The following is an 18,597-nucleotide window of genomic DNA, read 5'->3' as shown; positions in this document are numbered from 1 at the left end:
TAAAGTAGTATAATCATTTCCTAACGTGTTTTTCTGCCTTCAGGCTGTCCCTTTTATAATGTATCTTTTAATTTCTTCTTAAACAGCTATGGTAGTGGGTTTTTTTTTTCTGACAAAGTCACTTTTCCTCTTAAAAATTAACTTCTCATTTCCCATTGAATAAAGCATAAATTCCTACTCTGGGTGTTAGAGGTTCCCTATAAACTAGATCCAGCCTACATTTCTGGCCTGATGTCATGCCAAGTTCCTTAATCTGTCCTATGTACTTCATTCAAGTCCTGCTTTTGCATATCCAACCCCGTGCCTATGATGAACTCTTCCCCCTGAACCTAAAATTTTTCAGAGCCCCTTTCCTAGACCTCTTCCTTATATATATTTGTTGCTATTCTTTCTCCCCAACCCAGTTAGTTTGCCATTTCTTTAGAAGTGGAGACTATATTATATTTTTGTATCTCTAATATCTGTTGCAGTGCCTCTCACATAGCAAGAACTTGAAAAATTTTCAAACACAGACACCATAAAAAATAATCCTCAACCTTGAAATCAACTATTATTCATATTAGCCAAATAGCTTTTTTTAAGAAATGCATTCTTGAATTTGAAAAATAGAACTATCGGGATTTAAATAAAATGACATTTTCCCCCCCTTTCTTCATGACCTATGATTTCATTGGTCTGGAAACTCCCTCCATCAATTTGTAATTTTAGAGAGTTGCCTCATTCACTGAATAAAGCCAATATGCATAAAAGAGTATCATAAAAATTAAAATTAATATACAGTAACTTAAAATATATTTTTTAAGATTTATTAATAATCACTAGAAGTAACGAAATAAAAAGGTAACAAAATAAAACCACATGCCCATGGCTAATCTTCCTGTTTAAACAGCCCGCTGTGACCCAGGAAGCAAAGAGAGCTAGCCACAGAAGACCATCCTATTTATCTCCTGTCTAGTCAGCACATAAGGACAGGAAGTCAGTGGGATCCTGGGAAATGTAGTTCAAAGGCTCAAGATTGCCAATTACATATTCCCCCCCTGAGATCCCTTGGAAGACTAGTCTCTCCAATGGATCTTGTAAACATAACCAACTTTTAAATCACAATAATTTGGGGATAAAAGGGAAAGAGAACAAAACCAATGATTGCTAGGCACATTAACAAAAAGGCCATTTTTGATGATTATTAATAAATCTTATAAAATATAATCTTGAGATTATTGTATGTTAATTTAATTTTTACAGTATGTGTGAAACACTCATTACCCATGTCTTCCTGACTTCAAGGCTGGCTTTCTAAAATGTAAATTTGTTAAATATCTTTTTTCTTTTTTTTTCCCCCCTTCCTTTAGGTTCAAAGGCTCTCTGTGGGAAGTATTCCACGATCTATGAAAGTTGTCCTGGAAGATGACTTAGTAGACAGTTGTAAATCTGGTGAGAATTAAGGGGAATTTTCTATTTTTAGAAATTTTGAGATTATCACTTCATATGGGGATGGTGGAAATCAGGAGTGGAGAAGGGGAAGTAGAGGAAAGCTGTCCTAGCATCATTAACAATAATAACAAAAGCTAGCATTTATATAGCACTTGAAGGTTTACAAAGCACTTTACAGATATTACTGAGGCAGACAGTCAAATGACTAGTGTCCGAGGCTGAATTTGAACTCAGGTCTTTCTGGCTCCAAGCACCATCATCTTTACTCTGTGCCACTTCAATGCCTGACATGATACCTCGTAGGTGCTTGATAATCCCATGTTGATACCGTTGAGAATCTTGGCATGCCTCAGAGCAAAGGTTACGGTTGTGCTTCTCACTTGGAGATTAGATAAGCATTCAAGATGGACCAGTACTTTGCTATCTAGCGTTTGAGAATTCCTGTGAGTACATTTCTTATTAAAGAAATACCTTTATGTAATATCTCTTTTTAATTAGTTTAAAAAGAGTTTATCATTGTCTTCAAATATTTGGAAAAAGAAAATCTTTGGGTGCAATACAGAGGAAGAAACCATATTTTTTGTAAAAATATTGTATTACACATTAGCAGAGGGCAGCTAGGGAGCACAGTGGATAGAGCGTCAGGCCTGGAGTTAGGAGGAGCAGGGTTCAAATCTGGCCTCATACATTTTCTAGCTAGTGTGACGTTGGGCAAGTCACTTAAGCTGAGTTGCCTGGACCTCGCCACTCAAAAACCCACTAGCTGTGGACTATATTTTCAAATTAATAAATTAGAGGATGTTAGTTGAAGGTCATCGTCGTGCCTGAGACAGTAGGTGCTGTTTTGTTGTTCCTTTGCAGCTGTGCCTGAATGCTCTCTCAGAGATTTTAAATAATAAATAATTTTTGGTATGCTGTTCGCAGGCCGTGTTGGTGATTTCTGATGGGGCTGGATTTATCCATATGTGTACATGTCTGTAAAGAATGTTTATTTGCTTTGGTGGGGAATGGGACATCAAGAAAGGCTTTTTAGCTCAGAACTCGTCTCAGGGCTGGCGGAGGAATATGTTTCCAGGCCTACCTTCCGGCTAAGAGACTTGAGAAATGGCCCGTTTTCTCCTCCTTCCTTAGATTCCCCCCCACCCACCCCCCTGCCGCAGGGCTCTCTGAAGGTGCTGAGGGGGCAGCCCTGGCTGTGGGGCGCAGGCCCAGGAGGATGTTGGGGGGCCCCAGAGGGCCAGCCTCACAGCCTGCCTCTGTCTCTAGCCGGGCACATCCTTCACCTCCTGGTCCCCATCCCACATCTGTAAATGGAGAGCCTGGCCTGGGCGGCTTCTCTAGTCTAAGAGAGTGATCCTGGCTGCTTCTTCATCCCCCAGTGCATCCCAGACCCGCCACCTCTCTCTGCAGGGAGAGGAAGAGGAGAGGTGCTGATCCTTCCCTTTCCTAACCAGGCCAGGGTCCAAAGGGAAGGCTGTGCCCTTTACTCATCCTCAGCTTGCCTGTGTGGCGCCTGCTGTTTTGTCTCTCTCCTTTCCCCTTCCCTGTTCCCGGCGCCCGTGACGTCGCTCACCTCCTGAGCTGGTCGTTTTTTAAAATGGTTCGTTATTTGTCCCGTCCCACGAAAGCTGCTGATTCAAGCTCCAGAAAACATTCTTTGCCCCTCTGCCTCTCTGTGTATATATAGGTAAATAATCCGTGTGTGTGCGTACCGAAGCGTGTGTGTACAAATGTATGACCGGCACATCTGAAAAGCATGTCAGATGTCATTTACAATGCATGTTATTGTACAGACCGTCGCGTGGGCAGAGTAGCAAAACAATAAAAAATTTGCTAATTAGATGTGCACTGAAAGGAAAAGGACTCCTAAAGTCGTCATCGATATCCGTGTTCTGGTTCAAATGAGGTTTTTGTAGCTACATCACCAAAGTACTGCTAGTAGCCAGTGTCAGCTTAGAATGGAAGTAAGCTAAAGCTGGCGTGATATCCAGTGACGGTAAATACAAATTAACTGCCCCCTCCCCCCCCCCTTCCACACCGAGGGCCAGGAGGCAAGGTCGGTGCTGGCCTGGCGAGCTCGGCCGCCCCGGCAGGTCGCTTCACCTCTGCTTAAAGCAGGGAAATCTCCGCCCTCGATGGCGGGGTTGTGAGGCTCAAATGAGGGAGTGTTTGCAGAGCACTTGGCACCGTGCCCGGCACCCCAGAGGCACTCAGTAAGTGTTGCTTTTCCCCCTTCTTGCCTAGGAAAGGGGCCTTAAAGAGACAGCATTGCCCTCTCGCAAGGACCAACACAGCGTGGTACATCTCGCCGTGCCGAGTCCCCTGACCGCCTTCTTATTCCTTCATGCAGACTAGGATGAGGGACAGCTTCCTGGAAACCACATCACACTCCTCTCTCCAGTTTGCTGGCCACTAAAACACTCGGATCTTTTTTTCTTCCCAGAACTGCCATTGAGCCGCACCTATTAAATTTAGCCCAATGTTCTACACTAACAGAATTTTTCTACATCCTTATTCTGTCATCCAGCATATTAGCTGTCCCTCCTAGCTTCTCATTCGCTGCAGATTTGACAGCCTTTATCCAACATTCTTGATAAAAGTATTAAAAGTCCCCAGAAGCAAGTGTCGATCCCGGAGGCATTTCAGTGGAGACCACCTCCCAAAGTGACAAGGAGCCTTTGATGACATTTCCTTAGGTCTGGAAATTCAGCTAGTTCTAAATCCATCCAATCTGGCTATTATTATTTTCCTTTGCCCCCATCTTTTCCACAGGAATGGCTTTGTTAAAAAAGCGGGGGGGGGGGGGGGGCGGAGGCAGCTAGATGGCTCAGTGGGTAGGGAGCTGCACCTGGAGATGGGAGGTTCTGGGTTCAAATACAGCCTCATACTTTCTTCTGTGGGACACTGAACAAGTCACTTAACCCCCCATTGCCTAGCCTCTACCACTCTCCTCCCCTGCAAATGATACCCACTATCCATTCTAAGACAAGGTAAGGATGTTTTGTTTTTGAATGCAATAAGAAGTGATCAAGGATGTTGATTCTAAGAAGGTATAAAAATTATTCAAATCTAAACATTCCACTTCCTGATCTAATATACTAGAACCCTTGTAAAAAATAAAAGCTATTATAATTATAATAATAATATAAAGTAAAAATTAATTTCTCATGACCTAGTCTCGATCAAGCCAGGCTGGTTCTCTATGGTCACTACTTTTTTTTTTTTTAAGCCCTTACCTTCTGTTTTAGACTCAATACTGTGTATTGGTTCCAAGGCAGAAGAGGGGTAAGGGCTAGGCAATGGGGGTCAAGTGACTGACCCAGGGTCACACAGGTAGGAAATGTCTGAGGTCACATTTGAACCTAGGACCTCCCAACTCTGGGCCTGACTCTCAATCCACTGAGCTACCCAGCTGACCCCTGGTCACTACTTTTTCATCTAAATGTTTGCAAATCATCCTTTTAATCTTCTAGATGTTTGCCAGGAACTGAAATGAAACTCTGGCCTTTAGTTTGCAGACTCCATTCTCTTCAGTTTTTTTTTTTAATTAGGATAATGTTTGTCCTGCTCCGGTTCGGTGGTTCCTTCTCCATCATCTCTCTCTGACTGCTGTCATACATGCCAGTTTTTCCCCCTCCTTAGAATACTGTTCATCTGGACCAGTTGGCTGAACTTACCCAGGGCTAGCTCAGTGCCCTTGTCTGGTTTATCCTTATCTTTCTAATTATCCTAAAATAACTAATAAAACGAATAATCAAGGTTAAAGAGGGGTCTGTAGAGGCAAAGACAACCAGCCCAGAAAAATTCTCACAACAAGTGTCCTCCTTTGGCCCAGCCAGCGGTGCCGTGTTTGTTTAGTCTTGTTTTGCTCAAAGATTGTTTTCCTGGGCAGAGAGAAATGAGCTGTCCCACCTTCTCTTTGCCATCGCTGATCCGCCTCTTACTCCCCCAGAACAGTGGTCTTATCCTTCATTTGATATTCCTTTTCTTATCTGATGTGGAAGAAAAAATATTAATCCTGTATTTTGCATTTTGGGTACAAGTCTGCTAGTCACAATTGTATTTAAGATAATGTTATTATATCCGAGCTTAGAGACAGATTTGCAAAGTGCCCGTGGACATATCTCCCCCGAGTTTTGAACAAGTGATACGCCATGATATGTTAAAATACGGTGTTGGTTCATGTTCTCATACACTAGTCACTAGCTAGGGGCTTCCTTAACCATCTGAAAACGGTGGCCCCTAGCTTAGCTAGCTTTAGATGAACTGGACTTGGAGTCAGGAAGACCCAAGTGTTAATCCAGCCTCAGATGCTGCCTAGCTGTGTGACCCTAGGCAAGTCACTTACCTCCTCCCATCTGCCTCCATTTCCTCCATGGTAAAATAGGACTCATTCATAACCCTACCTTGGTTATTATGAAGATTAAATGAGGTACTGTTTGTAGGGTACTTAGTACAGTGCCTAGCACATAGTAGATTCTTAATACATACTTGTCCTCCCTCACACAGACCATCCTCCCACTCACTTCCAGGACTAAAAAGGGTCTTTTCCTGATAATCAGTATCTTACTTAATCTTTTCTGAACGGAGAAGAGTGAATCCTAATTAGAGCCTTAAAAAGAGAAGAGATACACTTTGTTTGGGGGTAGCAAGGTGGCACAGTAGATAAAGTGCCCGCCTGGAATGAGGAGTACTAATCTTCCTGAGTTCAAATCTGGCTTCAGTCACTTACCAGTGGTGTGACTGTGGGCAGGTCCCTTAACCCTGTTTGCCTTGGTTTCCTCCGCTGTAAAATGAGCTAAAGAAGGAAATAGCAAACCATTCCATTATCTTGGTTAAGAAAACCCCAAAATGGGGTTAGGAAGAGCCCAAGATTGTCTCCCTTAATTTTTTTTTCCCTAAGAAAGGCTTTTTGTCTTCAACCTACCTTCCTAAGAGGAGAAAGGATTTAGTCTAAAAAAACAGTATTTGTAAACATTTCTAGGGAAACTGAAAGAGATTTTTTAAATATACTTTCACAGTAATATAGTAAAATCTAACCCCAACTTGCAAAAACCAAAACACTTTGATTATCTTAGCTTCCCTCATTAACCTCAGCTCATTTTGAGCTTTAACAAGTCTAACACTGTTCCTAAAAGACCATTTATATAAACCAATTATGCATCTCCTTTAAGAGGCCCTGCAGTGTTCTAGGGCTCTATGAAGTTAGCAGTGCCATCCACAAACAAGAACAACATCTGCAGCTTCTCCCCATCTGGAGCAGTGTTTTATGAATTTTATGGAACATATACTTGGAAAGAGGAGGAGGAGGAGGAAAATGTGCTTTAAAGCTTGCACGGTTCTTTAAAATGCTACCCCCAACAATCCTAGGAGGTAGATGCTATTATAATTCTCATTTTACAGAGGAAGAAACTGAGACTTGCCCGGGGGCACACAGCTAAGTAAGTGTCCTGATTCCTAGTCTACTGCTCTACCCATTGTACCAACCGCTCTACCTGCAGTTATATACATATATGCACAGGTGTAATCTCTCTTCCATTTGTGCTTTGTGCTAGAAATTTTCCATGAAAGTGGCAGATATATTTTGTGAGAATATCAGCTTGTTTTATGCCTTGCTTGATACTCATAATGAAAGGGCTATTGAACAGTTATGTTTTTACATAACTCAAGAAGCCATGTATGATTTTGTTGGATCCTTGGGAGTCATTTGGTTGAAGGAGAATCGTTTAAGGTGGCATTTGCTTCTTCGAGTCAGATGCCTTTTATTCTCATCGGACAATAAGCCCAATGTGATTTTGTATTTTTAGCCTTATTCTAAGTGCTAGGGATATAAGAACAAACTTCTTTCAGTAGTGGGGACTCTAGCAGCTGGAGAATGTAGGAAAAGCCTCTTGTTTGCAGATGCCACTGAATCTCAACATTGGAAGAGAATTAAAGTTTTCAAGAGTCGAGAGCATTCTAGGCATGATGGGACGGTTTTCGCAAAGGCTTGGAGAAGGGATGATGTACACAGGAAACATTAAGTAGGTCAGCTTGGCTGGAATGTAAAGCATGTGAGGCAAAGTAATGCATAATCAGGTGGAAAAGATCATTTGGAGCCTGATTGTGAAGAGCTTTATATACCTTTATATCTTTCAGGCAATTGGTGAGATTGTAAAAGTGCCATCTCCTGTAGAATGTTGTTTGTGAAAGCCCCTCTATTCCCTTCTGATATTTTTGTAAAGGATATCCTTGATTCCCAGAAATAATGCAAAAGTAGACATGTTAGTTAATAGTAGATATTTTCTTGATTGCTTTTTTTATATTATGTCTAAGATTTTTTATTCTAAGGACTTTATTTGCTATCAGTCCCTCTTAATTCTAGCACCTTACCTCTTTGGATTACTTCCAATTTACCCTGTATATGGCTTATTTTTACATAATTTTTTATATTTTATATTATATAATACATAATATAAATATGCAAGATATTTATATTATTATATTGTTATAAACCTCCCCACTAAACTGTGAGCTCCTTGAGAGCAGGAACTGCATTCTTCCTTTCTTTGTAATCTTGGCACATTGTAGGTACATAACAAATATTGACCAAGTCCTCTTTTCTGGCTTTTGGGAACTGTTCTCTTCGTGCCTCCCAAACTATTACTCTCGGCATGTGCCTGCTCTAGTACCTTTTTTTTCCTTAGCTCCATTTTTAATGTCTTGTGTAACATCTTGAAAACAGTGATATTATAGTTTAAATATGGTGGCACTGCTATCATTAAAAGAAAAAATTATTATAGGAATTTTGCCAAACCTTTTCTTAATTTGTCTGTGCATTTTTGTCTTTCTTCCAGTTTCATCTGTAAATAATCTTCAGAGTGATCTGTTCCTCTTGGGTTTCTTGTTTTTCTCCCAACTGCTCCTTACTATTTGATCTCTTAATATCCTCCTCAGTGAGATTTTACAAGCTAGTTGAAATGGCCTGCTATTGGTCTGCTTGCCTCAAGTGGTCCATGAAGGATATATACAGAATAACCACAAAACAAATTCTAGATAGCTAAATATAAAGTAGTTAGAGAAGTAGGAGGAGGAGAAATTAGGAATGGCTGTGTGTGTAAAGTAATGCTGAAGCTGAATCTTAAAGGATGTAATGGATGCTATAAGGTAAAGGTTTAGAAAAAGTAAAAGTGCATCGTAGGTATGGGGGATGGACAGGGAAACTGCATGGAGGGGGTGTCCTCGCCCCATCATTCTATAGCAACAACTACAAGTGTTGTTCCCTTCCCTTGACAGAGTGGAAGCTGCTTGAGCTCAGGGATCGTTTTGCATTTTGACTTTGTATACTCAGTCTGGAACATCTTAGGTTCTCCATAAGTGGTTGCTGATTGATATTCCAAAGCACTGTTGCCCTTCGCTGCCATCTCTTTCTGCTTGGCAAGGAGATCCAGTGCTTGCTGGCTGAGACAGTTTATAAATTCTTTTGTCCTCGTTGTGGAACCTGATTGATATTTGTTAAATTTCATTAGGAAATTGTGATGGTCTGTTAGTCTCAATCCTTTTATTCATTTTAGATGTCAGCAGCTTGCTGAAGAGTTCAGATTAGAGATGCTTTTGTTGCATACTATATCTAATAGTTTTTATTCTTTTAATTTTGTATTGGTTTTGATCTTTGCTCTAACAGGTTGATGGTTTGACTTGATAAGTAATTCATTTGGAGGTGATGCCTGCTATATATTAGTCCAGTCAATGTTTATTAAACCCCTGCTGTGTGCCGAGCACTGAGCTGAGCACTAGGCATCCAATGAATAAAACGGCCTTACCCCAAGGCCAGAGAACTCTGAAGGAGGAGATAACACACAAAAGAGGCAACAAAGGGAGTGGAAGGGGTGGAACACCAGGGTAGCAGGGGGAAGGCATCTCTTTGCACAGATTCAGAGTCCAGCAGGGCAGCAGATGCTACTGAAATCCCTCTCCTCCTGCCCAGGGTCACCTTGCCCTGTTGCTAAGGGAAGTCGCTGAGGCCACCCAGGAAGCCGGGCCTCTGCCTCCAGGCCTGGTGCACTGGCCACTGAATCTGTCCTTTTCTCTGCCGTCTCCTTTTCGTATCATTATGTGACCAAAGTATTTAAGTGTCATCTTCAGCTTCACTGCCCCGCAGTAATACTCGGTTCACCCTGCTGAAGCTGGCTTAAGGATAACCTTGGTTACCAGGTGGAGTGCGGCCACCGTTTGGTCATGTGAACAGTCTTTGGTCTTGCCCTGCTTTCGATTGGGCCATAAACTGATCTTTTCCATTCGCTGGCCACTGATGAGTTTTCCCAACTTGCTGGCATACTGAGTACAGCACTTTAATGACATCCTCTGTTAGGCCTGGGGATCTCTTTCCCATTCTCCTTTGCTTTTAGCTCTGCATCTATATAGCCCTCTGACTGGTCTTCTTTTCACTTGGGATGTTTTTTGTGGCTGCCTCCCATTGGGTATTGGGAGCCTCTGTCCATAGTCCTTCTGGTACTCTTGTCTACCAGATCCAATCCCTGACATGTTCCTGGCCTTGTGCTGTTGCCAAGCACTGGGGGCACAAAAAAAGGCTGGAAGATAACTCAGCTCCTGCTCTCAAAGAACTGACGTGTTAATGGAGGAGAGTATGAGTAGCAGAAGTAAACAAAGAAGTTTTAAGGATATAGGAATGTTTTTTATTATGGGAAATTACTTGGATTTTGACTTGAAAATGCTGTAAAAGATGCAAGTTTGGGGAATAAGCATTCACTCTGGTAAAAATTGTTGGTAAAACTGGAAAACAGTCTGGCACAAACTAGATATAAATCAATATTTTATACCATTTACCAAGATAAGATCAAAATGGTAAATGAACTAGACATAAAGAGAGATAACATAAGCAGTTAAAAGAACAGGGAACATACTCCCTGTCAGATTTATGGATAGAAGAAGAAATTGTGAATAAAAAAGAGGTGTACAAAGCATTGTAAGATATAAAATGGATCATTGCATTAAATTTAAAAGAGTTTGTACAAATAAAACTAATATAGCCAAGATTAGAAGGAAAGTGGCAAGTTGGGGGGAAATTTTATAGATAAATTTTCCAATAGAAGTCTCAGATCTAAAATATACAGAGAACTTTGTTAAATATACAGGAATCTCCAATTGATAAATGGCCAAAAGATATTGAACAGTTTTCAGTTGAAGAAATCAAAGCTATAGGAAACTATATTTAAAAATGCTCTAAACTATTATTGATTCGAGAAATACAAATAAAAACATTTCTGAGAGATATCACACTTCTCAGATTGACTAAAATGATAAAATAGCAAAATGACAAATGTTGGAGATTTAGCAAAATGAGGACACTAATACATTGTTGGTAAAACTGAACTGATTCTATCATGAAGAATAATCTGGAATTATGCACAAATAGTTATTAAAACTGTATACATTTTGACTCAACAATAGCATTATTAGGCTTATTTCCTAAAGTGATCAGGGAAAAAGAAAAAGGATCTAAAGTATTTATAGCCACTCTCTTTGTGGTAGTAAAGAACTGGAAATCAAAAGGATGCCCATCAATTGGAGAAAGGCTAAACAAACTGTGACATGATTGTGATGGAATACCATCATACTATGCCATAAAAAAAATGACAAGCAGGCTGATTTAAAAAACAAAACAAAACATGGAAAGACCTGCATGAAATTATGAAGAGTGAAATGAGCAGAATCAGGAAACCATTACATACAGCAACAGAAATACTGTTTGAAGAATGATCTGTGTATATCTTTTTCCAGAGAAAGAACTTAAATACATAAGATGTAATTTCAATATTCATTTAACTTTTTGCCAAATGATGCCTTCTCTAATGGAAGGAGGAGAGAGAGAGAGGGAAGTTACCTGGATATTTTAATGTAACATAAAAATAAATTTAAATTTAAAAATTTTTTTAAAAGGCTACCTTTTTATATTATATAATATATATATGAAAATCTTATAGATTTTCAGTTAGCACTTGCCTTTGTATCTATAAAAGGAAACTATGCTCTGGGGGAAAATTGTTTTAGGAGTAAGAACTTTTTGTTTCATTTCACCATTTTCATAGAATATAGAGGGAACCATATTAGGAATGTGGCCTCTCTCCTTATTAAGAATTCTAGTTATTATTGCTTTTGTTTTGGACCTTTAACTTTATGTAGGGAACTTCCCAATTTTAAGTTCTCCTTTCAAATGGGGAACTCTGCTTGTAATGTATAGTCTTTGAAGAGGTTCCTGGGGGCCTTCAAGGTTAAGTGACTTGCCCCCCCAGAATCACAAAACTAGCATATGTCAAAAGTAAGACTTCTCACTTTATGGCTATCTCTAGTTACACACTATCTCTAAGGGTTTTAACCCAAAATATCAAACTAGCTTTTAACAGTAACAACTGTAAAAAACAGAAGGGAAAAAACTGAAAAATATTTTTTTTAATCCCAACACAAAGAAGGGGACAGTACATCAAAAAACACGTTGGACCTATATTAAAATCCCATCCCAGTAAAGAGTCTCTGGTGCTCTTCCCCTTTCTTTTCTCAATGGGTATACCCTCTTGCATGGAAGCCATTTGATTGTGTCTTTTGCTCTGATCTCGCAGGGGCTTTTGTCTATAGAAATGCAGAGAAATCTGGACCAATGAGCTTATCTGGTTAGATTGTGAATTTGATTCCCATGCCAACCATTTAGCTTCACATGGAGAGAAACTGCTCCATCTGTCTTGAGAATGGATATATTGTTTGTAATGTGGGGAACCAGAAAAGTGTGGATAGCTCAGCATAAATCCATTATCACTTCTAAAAAAAAAACATAATCTACATTTGAATTGAATGTTCCGCTGACTCTGGGGGTTGGGACTGTCTCGTGTGTAATTACATCTGTGAAAGCGTGTTGATGGTCAGGAGTAAGGAAGGGTTGTGGGTACAAGCATGGAACCTTCCCTGCCTAGCCCTTAGGAAAGACAGAGTAATATACTGCAGAGTACTGGAATAGGGGTCAAGAGAGACTCGGGTTCAAATCCAACCTGACCCTTCTTCCGCCTGTGTGACCAAGAACACTTCAGCCCTCTGAACCTAAATATCCTCATCTATACCAGGGAGCTCAGACCTATGGAGACCAAATTAGATCATGTACCATAACCCGCTATATATAAATGGTAACTGCTTTGAATGTTAGTACTATTGTGGCAAAAAGCAACCCCACAAACCAGGAACTTCCAGACTGCGTAGAATTCTGATCATCTACTCACACAGGCAGATAAAATAGTTCCGTGAAATAGGACCATTTCCAGGTGAGGGAAGAGCACAGGAAGAGCCGCAAGTTCTCGTTCTGATCCGGTCATAAACTGTTTGACTGCAGGCAAGTCATAGAACTTCCTCTTTTACAGATCTCAGAAGTTTGATATGAGAATCAGATTAAACATGTTGAATGGAACGTAAACACTCCCCTAGTCAGTGCTTTGAAAGGAAGCAAATATGGATGCATTATTCTCAGGTTACTGATTCTGAGGCTTCTCCCTCATCGGGACTCCATCCTTTTACGTGTCATCACGTGGTTTCTCCCATCGGTCACTTTCTCTCCCCTCTGGCCTTTCATCTTCCAGCTGCCCTCCACATAGTCACTCTCACTGGATCCTTTTCTCTCCGCGCTTTCCCTGCCAGGGACCTGGAAGGCGTCTCAGTCTGGCCGGGTGCTTCCACTCTCAGACCCCCTCCTCACTCTCCAGCCCCCGCCTCTGACCCTGTCCCTGTACCGAAACGGCTTTTCTAATGGTCTCCTCCAGACCTGTCTGTTTATTGAGCCACCTAGCTGCCCTGTTCTTAAACTTTTTAGAAAAACATATACATAGAGGCAGCTAAGTAGTACAGTGGATAGAGTGCCAGGTCTGGAGTTGGGAGCACCTGGATTCAAATGTGGCTTCAGACACTTCCTCCCTGTATGACCCTGGGCAAGTCACTTAACCCCAATTGCCTAGCCCTTATTGCTCTTCTGTCTTAAAACTGTTACTAGGATAGAAGGTAAATGTTTTTTAAAAAACGTATTTGTAGATATGGTGATTGAGTTCCTATACCATATTCACTATTTACTGTACAGAATACACAAAACAAAATACATCCCCTCTAGTAGGTGTTATATATAAAATCCAGGTGCTTTATTTGATCAGTTTAGAGATGATCTAAAAGACAAAACTTTCAACCAGAAGGATCAACCAAACTGCAGGCAAAGTGATCTCAATCGATCAATTTGCCATCTATCGATTCTCACAACAGGAAATGCTTGTGAGGTGATGTCAAAGAATTAGCCAATTTTTCTTGACACTTTATTCAATATTTGGAGCAATGGTCCTGGAAAGATCTTTAATATATGTGTGAGGCACCCCCTCGTTTAAACACTGTTCTTCCTGACATTTTGTGTGGAGCTCCCTCTGACTAGAAATACATGTGGATAATGTTTCAGTCTGTGAGTCAGCAACATGAATTCTACATATTTAGCATTTACTGAGTGCTTTTTGCAAAATGCCAAAGTTCTGCCTGCAAACTGTATGTGAGGCTGCCTAGGAATGGCACAGTATTCTGGCACTAACAGAACTGGAAAACATTTTGCATCACCAGCACTATATTAAGTATACAGGGTTAGGCTCTGAAGATATAGGATTAGAAATTAAGAAATGCCAATTCCTAGCACAGAGGAAATATCTTCTGTGTGAAATAAGGACTAGGCAAGGATTTAGGGCCATACCCTGAGATTAACACCCTATGTTCTAACTGTATTATAAATTCTTTGAGGGCAATAATATTTTTTTTAATATCCTGGACAACATATAAAATAGCCCTAGGGACATAAGGGACACTTAATATGTTCTTGCTAATTGATTGGCCAAATCTTATTTTTAGGTACTAAAAGAAGTCAACAAAGGTTTAGTTTTCTTTCTTTTTTAACAAAGATCACTTTAGCCTGGCTTAGTTTTTCTTTAATCCTTAAAATGTGAATGATATCTGTAGTACCTGTCTTGGGCAGGGGCAAGGGGGTGGGGAGGGGGAGAAGGGGAAATGAGAAGCTTAAATGACTATTGTCTTTTATATTCCCCTGCGTCCTGTTATCTCTCTGTTAAGAATGTAAGCTTTTTTGAGTAGGGATTGTTTATTCATTTTATTTTTATTCCCAGTGTCTAACATATTGCCTGCCACATACTAAGTGCTTTTGTGGATTGCTTTCTTGCATGCTTGGTTATTATTATTATTATCATTATTATTAATTGTGTAGACAGATCAATAAACAATTAAAACAAATATCAACAATAAATTCCAAGTTAGAACAAAGGAGAAACATAGTAGGGCATTTTGAACTTTACAAACACCATATAAAATTGGCATTTCCATATATAAGTTGGAACTTGGTGAGGATTTATATAACTGTAAATCTCAGTCATGTGAGGGGCAAACTACTGACCCAGACCAATGAGAAATAAACAAAAAATAATGGCATTCACCCAATCTCATTTTAGGAAAGTTTAAAGTAAAATATTGACCTCTGACCCTGTCCATCTTAGAGAACTTTAAATTTTAACAAAAAGGAGGCTGAGAAAGCCCAGAAGCCAAATTAACCAGCAAATACATTACTCTCCTTTCTAAGCAGTCACTGATGATGGACAGGAACAATTCTAATAAAGACTATAAGAGCATTTGTAAAATGTTAACAGTGGATGATGGGAGACAACAAGCAGTTGTGATCTCACAGAACAGTGAAAAGCTTTGCCAGTGTACCTTAGTTTAGCAAGAGAAGCAGGTAAACCAGATAATCCCAAAAGTATTTGCAGATGAGACTAGAAAGAGGTTCAGAATGGCAGCTTTCAGGCATTGCTGGTGATGGCTAATTTGATAGTATAGTATCTCCTCAGGTCTGAACCATTTGCACAGATTATCGGGGGGGGGAGTATCTTCAATTAGATGTTTCTGGGGGGTCTGCACAGCTGCCAGTTTCATGGAAGATACTGAGCACAAGGTCCACACCAAAGAAGGATGACCCATTAAAGGCAAAGTTCTTCCAATGCAACTAGCTTTAGCTGACGTCATACTAATTGCATTAAGACTCAAGAGTACTTCAAAGCCTTCTCAGTCCAATCCATCAAAATGCAAAAATATTAGTTGAACTGTCCACACTGGAGAAACAAAATTAATTAAAAATGCAGCTTTTCAGACTGTGATATGCAAGTGAATGGACAAGTTGCCAAAGAAACAATTTCATTGCTGCAAATGACCTCAGATATCAAGTTCAACCTGTACCTGAGCAGGAGCCAGTTCAAGTAGAAGTCATTACTTTCCAGTGCAGCCTCCTGAAGTCTTCTCAGTCACTTCAGTGCATTGCTTCTAATTCTTCCCTTTCAAGTAAAATGTTGTGCTTTGCACACATATATGTATCAGCTATTATTATTTTTTTCTGGAGGCAAACAAAACAATTTTAATTTATTTTCCATGGAGAATTCTCTTCCGACATTTTAAAAACAGGTATCATGTCCCTCTTATGTAGTCTCTTCCCTAAATGAAACATCTTCACTTTCAACTGATAGTTGTATGATTTGACTTTAAGAATTCTCTCACCAGCCTTGTCACCTTCCTCTTATAGGCTATCGATATACTTCTTAAAACCTGGAACCGAGCAGATGTGGTCTGACAAAGGTTGAGGATGACAGAACTATATTATCTCCCTTATATTGAACTTGGGTGTGTGGGTCTGACAGTAGTAACTGAGGATAGAACTATTTTATCTTTTATTTTTCTTCTTTTTTCTCCTGCAAAGATAATCATCTTTGGACTAAAGAGAACTGGGAAAAGATGGCAAATGGAATCTAAGATAAGTGGGGAGGTAGTATGAGAGCACCACAGTTTATACTCTGGCTCGGCTCCTTAGTACTTGTGTGACTTAAGTCCACTTAAAAGTCTCTGAACCTTTTCCTCATCTACAAAATTTAAAGATTTGAACCAGATAACATTTTAGGATCATCTCTAAATCTGCAATCCTGTGAACGTTGTATCAGTCAACAGCATTGATTAAGTGCTTTTTATGTGCTAGGCACTGTGTTGTCTCTTAACTAACTTGGTTTTCTTTCCAAAGGTGATGACCTCACCATTTATGGGGTAGTGATGCAGCGATGGAACCCCTTTCATCAAAATGTTCGGTGTGATGTGGAGATAGTCTTGAAAGCCAATTATGTCCAAGTGAATAATGAACAGTCCACAGGCAACATCATTGATGAGGAAGTTCGCAAGGAATTTGAGAGTTTTTGGGAACTTTTCAAGAGCGATCCCTTGGCAGGTTTGTGAATGAGGGTAGTTTTCACTGATGTTTCATTTGTTATTCGAATATCATGAATGTTTTTAGAACAGATTAGAATTTTGGGTAGCTCAACAAGTAGGTAAATATAGGCTCAGAATCAGTGCCCCTAAGTTGGTTGTGTAATACAAGCCTTTCTATCATGGATGTTAAAAGAGCTTCTTGAGAAATTAAGGTTGAGTTTTCATGAAGCTCTTAACTTCTTATAGCTGAATGGTATCTTTTGTAAGTTTCAGAAGGAATGCATGTACAACATCTAATTAAATACACACAGTATCTCCTTGAAAAAATTCTGTTGTTCCTCTAGATTAATATACTTTTGTAATTATATCTTTTTTGGATGGATAGGTAACTAATATTTTAGCTAAAGTTTTTAAATCAAAAAACATCTGCACACATATATGACAGAAGATGAGGAAACAAAGGACAGATGTTAGTGAAGACACTAGTATAGTTCAGTGAAAAGATTTTATCAAACAGCAAAAATTCTGTCAACATAAATTGCTATGATGTAATTATGCATGTTAAAATATCACAGGAAGTTTTTAAAAAAATTATAACAAGTTTAAAACTTAATTAGTACACCACCTTTTAATTTCTAAAATGTCAGTTCTTCATCATTAAATCTTTCCTGGAGATTTTTCGGGGGTGGTGGGGTGGTGGAGGAATGAGCTAGTAAGAGAAATTTTATAATTAGCTATTGAGACATACCCAACTTTAAATATAATATAAATTTCTTGGTCTTTAAATTAAAATCATAGCATATTCTTTGACATAAAAGTGTTATCAGTGTGCTCTGGTTCTTACTTTAATCAGATATTTGTCATCTCACTAAACACTAAAAATAGGTTATCTTTTTAAAAAATCTGAGCAATTAATGCTGATAATAATATTTGTATATATAGGCAATTTACTCCTTATTACTCCCTTTCTCGTAGCCATGGGGTATCTTATCATGGAACCATTTTTCTTGCATAATTTTATTCTTTCTAGCAAACCCAGATGTTAAAATATATATATTCTCTCACACACACACACACACACACACACACACACACACACACACACACACACAGAGTATAGTCCAGTGATAGTGAACCTATGGCACGGGTGCCAAAGATGCCCACAGAGCCCTCTTTGTGGGCAAGCACCCCTCTTTATTGTGCCTGGCATTGTTTCCCATCCTCGCCCCTCTGTCCAACAGCACACAGAAGGTAAGGTGGGTGGCTCAGACAGCAGAGCTGGAGGAAAGTAGAGCACTCGGGTCACTCCCCTCCCCATCTCTATACTCGCTGAGGACATTCCTTACTTCACCCGCCCCTCTGCCCAGCAGCCCAATGGGTGTACTTCCTCCCTCCCCTGTGCAGGGCAAACAAGGGGGACAGGGCAGGCTTGGCACTCAGTGGTGGCGGGGCATGGCACTTGATCTGGGGGATGGGATGGGGTGGAGGCAGGACCTGGCACTCGATCTCCAAAAGGTTCACCATCACTAGTATAGACCCTCTTACTCTACCAATAGAGTCTATACTTCGTGGACTTATCTCAGAAGCCCCACCATTCATTTCAATTTATGAAAAGATTTTTTCTTAATTTCAGAACTTAAATTTCATTGACCCTCTTCAAATAACCACTTGAGCATTTGCTTGGAAGAATTTTCATTTTAACCACCAAAGTCACTTCCTGCTCATTACAACTCTACTTCTTAGTTCTGCATGTTGGCAAAGGAGGATAGTGAAGCACAATTTTGTTGTCTACTCTCTTAAGTGCTTTGTTTTTGAGACTGTCAAAACATGCTTCACTCACACTGCACACAAGGGTTA

At 39.9% G+C, this 18,597-nt stretch overlaps 1 protein-coding gene across 2 annotated transcripts in view; it reads left to right on the top strand.

The window, feature by feature from the left end:
- The window catches only part of MCM9 (minichromosome maintenance 9 homologous recombination repair factor), a 167,521-nt gene that overhangs the window by 20,200 nt on the left and 128,724 nt on the right, over positions 1-18,597 (top strand). For both annotated transcript variants that reach the window (XR_008916652.1, XM_001379722.4), the window contains exons 4-5: positions 1,350-1,431; positions 16,559-16,759. Coding sequence is in view for 1 of the 2 variants with exons in the window: in XM_001379722.4 (XP_001379759.3) it covers positions 1,350-1,431; positions 16,559-16,759 (283 nt within the window). In the remaining variant the exon portion in view is untranslated. The remainder of the gene's footprint in view (positions 1-1,349; positions 1,432-16,558; positions 16,760-18,597) is intronic.

This window comes from Monodelphis domestica, chromosome 2, assembly GCF_027887165.1.
Source record: "Monodelphis domestica isolate mMonDom1 chromosome 2, mMonDom1.pri, whole genome shotgun sequence".
Classification (NCBI taxonomy): Eukaryota; Metazoa; Chordata; class Mammalia; order Didelphimorphia; family Didelphidae; genus Monodelphis; species Monodelphis domestica.
This window is presented reverse-complemented; position numbering and strand designations above follow the sequence as displayed.